Genomic DNA, 2,969 nt, shown 5'->3' with positions numbered 1-2,969 from the left:
ACCAGTTGCTTCTCTCAGTTCCAGGAACTCGTCTTAAGCGCAGAGGTGACAGGGCCTTCTCTGTAGCAGGACCACGACTTTGGAACGAGTTACCTCTGTCTGTCAGACAGGCCCCCTCCCTCACAGTTTTTAAATCCTGCTTAAAAACTTACTACTATTCAGTAGCTTTCAACACCAGATGATCTGTGCTGAACCTGTATGCTTCACACAGGTCAGTCGTTATATTTATTATCTGCGATGTTTTTGTGGCTGTATTTTGATTTTATTCCATTTTGTATGTTGCTTTGTGCTTTGCCTGTTTGTTTCTGTCTGTACAGCACTTTGGTTGGTCTTGTCACTGTTTTAAGTGCTCTATAAATAAAATGGTATGGTTATTAACCTACGGTAAATGTGAAACCCATTTGTTTGCTTCAGGGTTGATTTGGATCAGTTCAGAACTTGTAAAGACTGAATCAGTTTTATTAAGTTCTAGTACAAAAAATGTGAAAGCTGAGAAACGGTGGGCTTTTCCCAGGACTGGCCCGGTTCTGAGCACATGCTCACCTCCTGCCTCCTGAAGTTCACCACCACTTGTTCAAACTGCTCATCCCGGGTCTCATCAGCTTTCCCCAACTTTTGCAGAACCTGTAAGAAACAAAGGTCATGTCAGGGAGGTTTTAACGGTACCAGGACCGCTTTGATTGGACCACAACAATTCAGAGACGTGCAGTCAGGGGGGGCAGGTGAGGCACCTGTCATCATGACAAGTAAAATACTAACAATAAGAGAAAATACATTTCACCACTGACTGTTCTATAAAAGTGTTTTCTGAATTATTTCATCACTTCAATGGTCAAAATCGCAGAATTTACACTGTCTGTTGAAACGATGCAGGTGAGGCCGTGTAGTGCTCTGGTTCACCTCTGGGCGCGCTGTCTCATACAATATATGAAGTAGGTGGTTGGAGCATGCCCATTGCAGTCTGTCTTTATATCACCAGTATACATGTTATATTATACAAGTGCTGCACATGTTGATGTTCTACAGACGGTCTAATGTGTTGAATGAATGTGTGTGACATGTTTCTTCTTTCTAATCGGTCATAATGCACGCTGACATACACGAGAGGTGCAGCAGAATCAAGGGCGTCAGAAGCATCCATAATGTGGGGGGGACACAATGATGTGTGTAGGTGTGTGTGCGTGTGCATGTGTGCGCGCGTAAAAAAAAGGTGTTCACTAGTGTACAAAAAAAGCAGCATTTCAACTAGATTCCTTTAATTCTACATATTTAAAAGATATTTCTCACCAAGTTTGTGTAAATTCGGCTGTGGGTTTTAAAGTAATTTTAACTTTAATACACTTTAATACAGAGCATCAGGTCAGAACTATTTCTGTTTATTGTGAAAAAAAAAACATCACCACTGGACTTTTTTACTTGCGTTCAACACTACTTATCTAAATGATGTTTCTCATGAAGCTTGAGGACAATAGGCCCTTTTCACATGACGTCATACAACTTCCTTTCTGACTCGATGCTGTGGATCAGTACTTCCGGGTTTATTTTCCCTCGGGAGACCTGTCTGGAAACTTCACAGAATTTCATTCCTTCACCCTTTATTTACAGAGGTTATATTACAAGATATAGTGCAAGGTAAGGTTAATAAAAACAGTATTTATGTGTTTGTTAGCTGTGGTAACGTTATCCATCATTGCAGCAACTTTAACCACAGTAGCTAAAATATACAACACGGGCTGTCAGTGCTCTAACGTTTAAAGGTTTCCTAGCTATATTAACGTTAATAAAAACAGTATTTAAGTGTTAGTTAGCTGTGGTAACGTTATCCATCATTATCAATTTACCATTCTGTAACTGTGTAAGGAAACAGCCTCCGATTGTAAAGTAAGCTAGCTAGCAGCTAACAGGTAGCTAAACTCTACACTGCTGCTGCCTGTCAGTGCTGTAACATTAAAATGTTTAACTTTATCTATTAATGTTTTGCCTTTATTACTTTTGCCCTGGGGCACAGGCAAGATAACGCTTGTGTTTGGCCTCGCCGCTGCTGTTGTCTCAAAACCACACGATCACAAACCACTGCATCGACCTTTCCGCTCTAACCCTGTCAGAAAAACAAAGTCACTAATCTGGGCGTGATAATGGACCCTTCCCTGAAGCTTAACAATCATGTAAACGTGATTATTAAATCATGTTTCTTCCAACTGAGGCAGCTGTCTAAACTGAAGCCCATATTGTCCAAAAAGAACCTGGAGACAGTAATACATGCATTCATTACATCTAGGCTTGATTACTGCAATTCACTCCTGTTTGGTGTCAGTCAGACCTCCATTGCACGACTACAACTGGTCCAGAATGCAGCAGCCCCATTTTTAACCAGTACAGGCAAAAGAGAGCACATTACACCAGTTTTGGCCTCACTGCACTGGCTCCCAGTTCACCTTCGAATCCAGCTCAAAATACTCATGTATGTCTAGTAATCACTGAACTGTCACAACGTTCACCTGTCACAACTTTACCCAGTCACAACGTTCACCTGTCAAAACGTTCACGTCACAACACTCACCTGTCACAACGTTCACCTGTTACAACGTTCACCTGCCACAAAGCTCACCTGCCACGACGCTCACCTGTCACGACGTTCACCTGTCACAACTTTACCCAGTCACAAAGTTCACCTGTCACAACTTTACCCAGTCACAACGTTCACCTGTCAAAACGTTCACCTGTCACAACGCTCACCTGTCAGAACGCTCACCTGTCAGAACGCTCACCTGTCACAACGCTCACCTGTCACAACGCTCACCTGTCACAACGCTCACCTGTCACAACGTTCACCTGTCACAACGTTCACCTGTCACAACGTTCACCTGTCACAACGCTCACCTGTCACAACGCTCACCTGTCACAACGCTCATTTGTCACAATGTTCACCTGTCACAATGTTCACCTGTCACAACGTTCACCTGTCACAA

General features: G+C 42.6%; 1 protein-coding gene across 1 annotated transcript in view; it reads right to left on the bottom strand.

The window, feature by feature from the left end:
• The window catches only part of amph (amphiphysin), a gene marked incomplete at its 3' end in the record, with an annotated part of 130,644 nt that overhangs the window by 126,678 nt on the left and 997 nt on the right, over window positions 1-2,969 (bottom strand). The window contains 1 exon segment of the mRNA XM_037682489.1: window positions 544-624. Coding sequence (XP_037538417.1) covers window positions 544-624 — 81 coding nt within the window.

This window comes from Nematolebias whitei, chromosome 9 (assembly GCF_014905685.2).
Source record: "Nematolebias whitei isolate Nwh7 chromosome 9, NemWhi1, whole genome shotgun sequence".
Taxonomy (NCBI): domain Eukaryota; kingdom Metazoa; phylum Chordata; class Actinopteri; order Cyprinodontiformes; family Rivulidae; genus Nematolebias; species Nematolebias whitei.
Note: the sequence above shows the minus strand (reverse complement) of the source record. Positions and strands in the feature narration are given on the sequence as shown.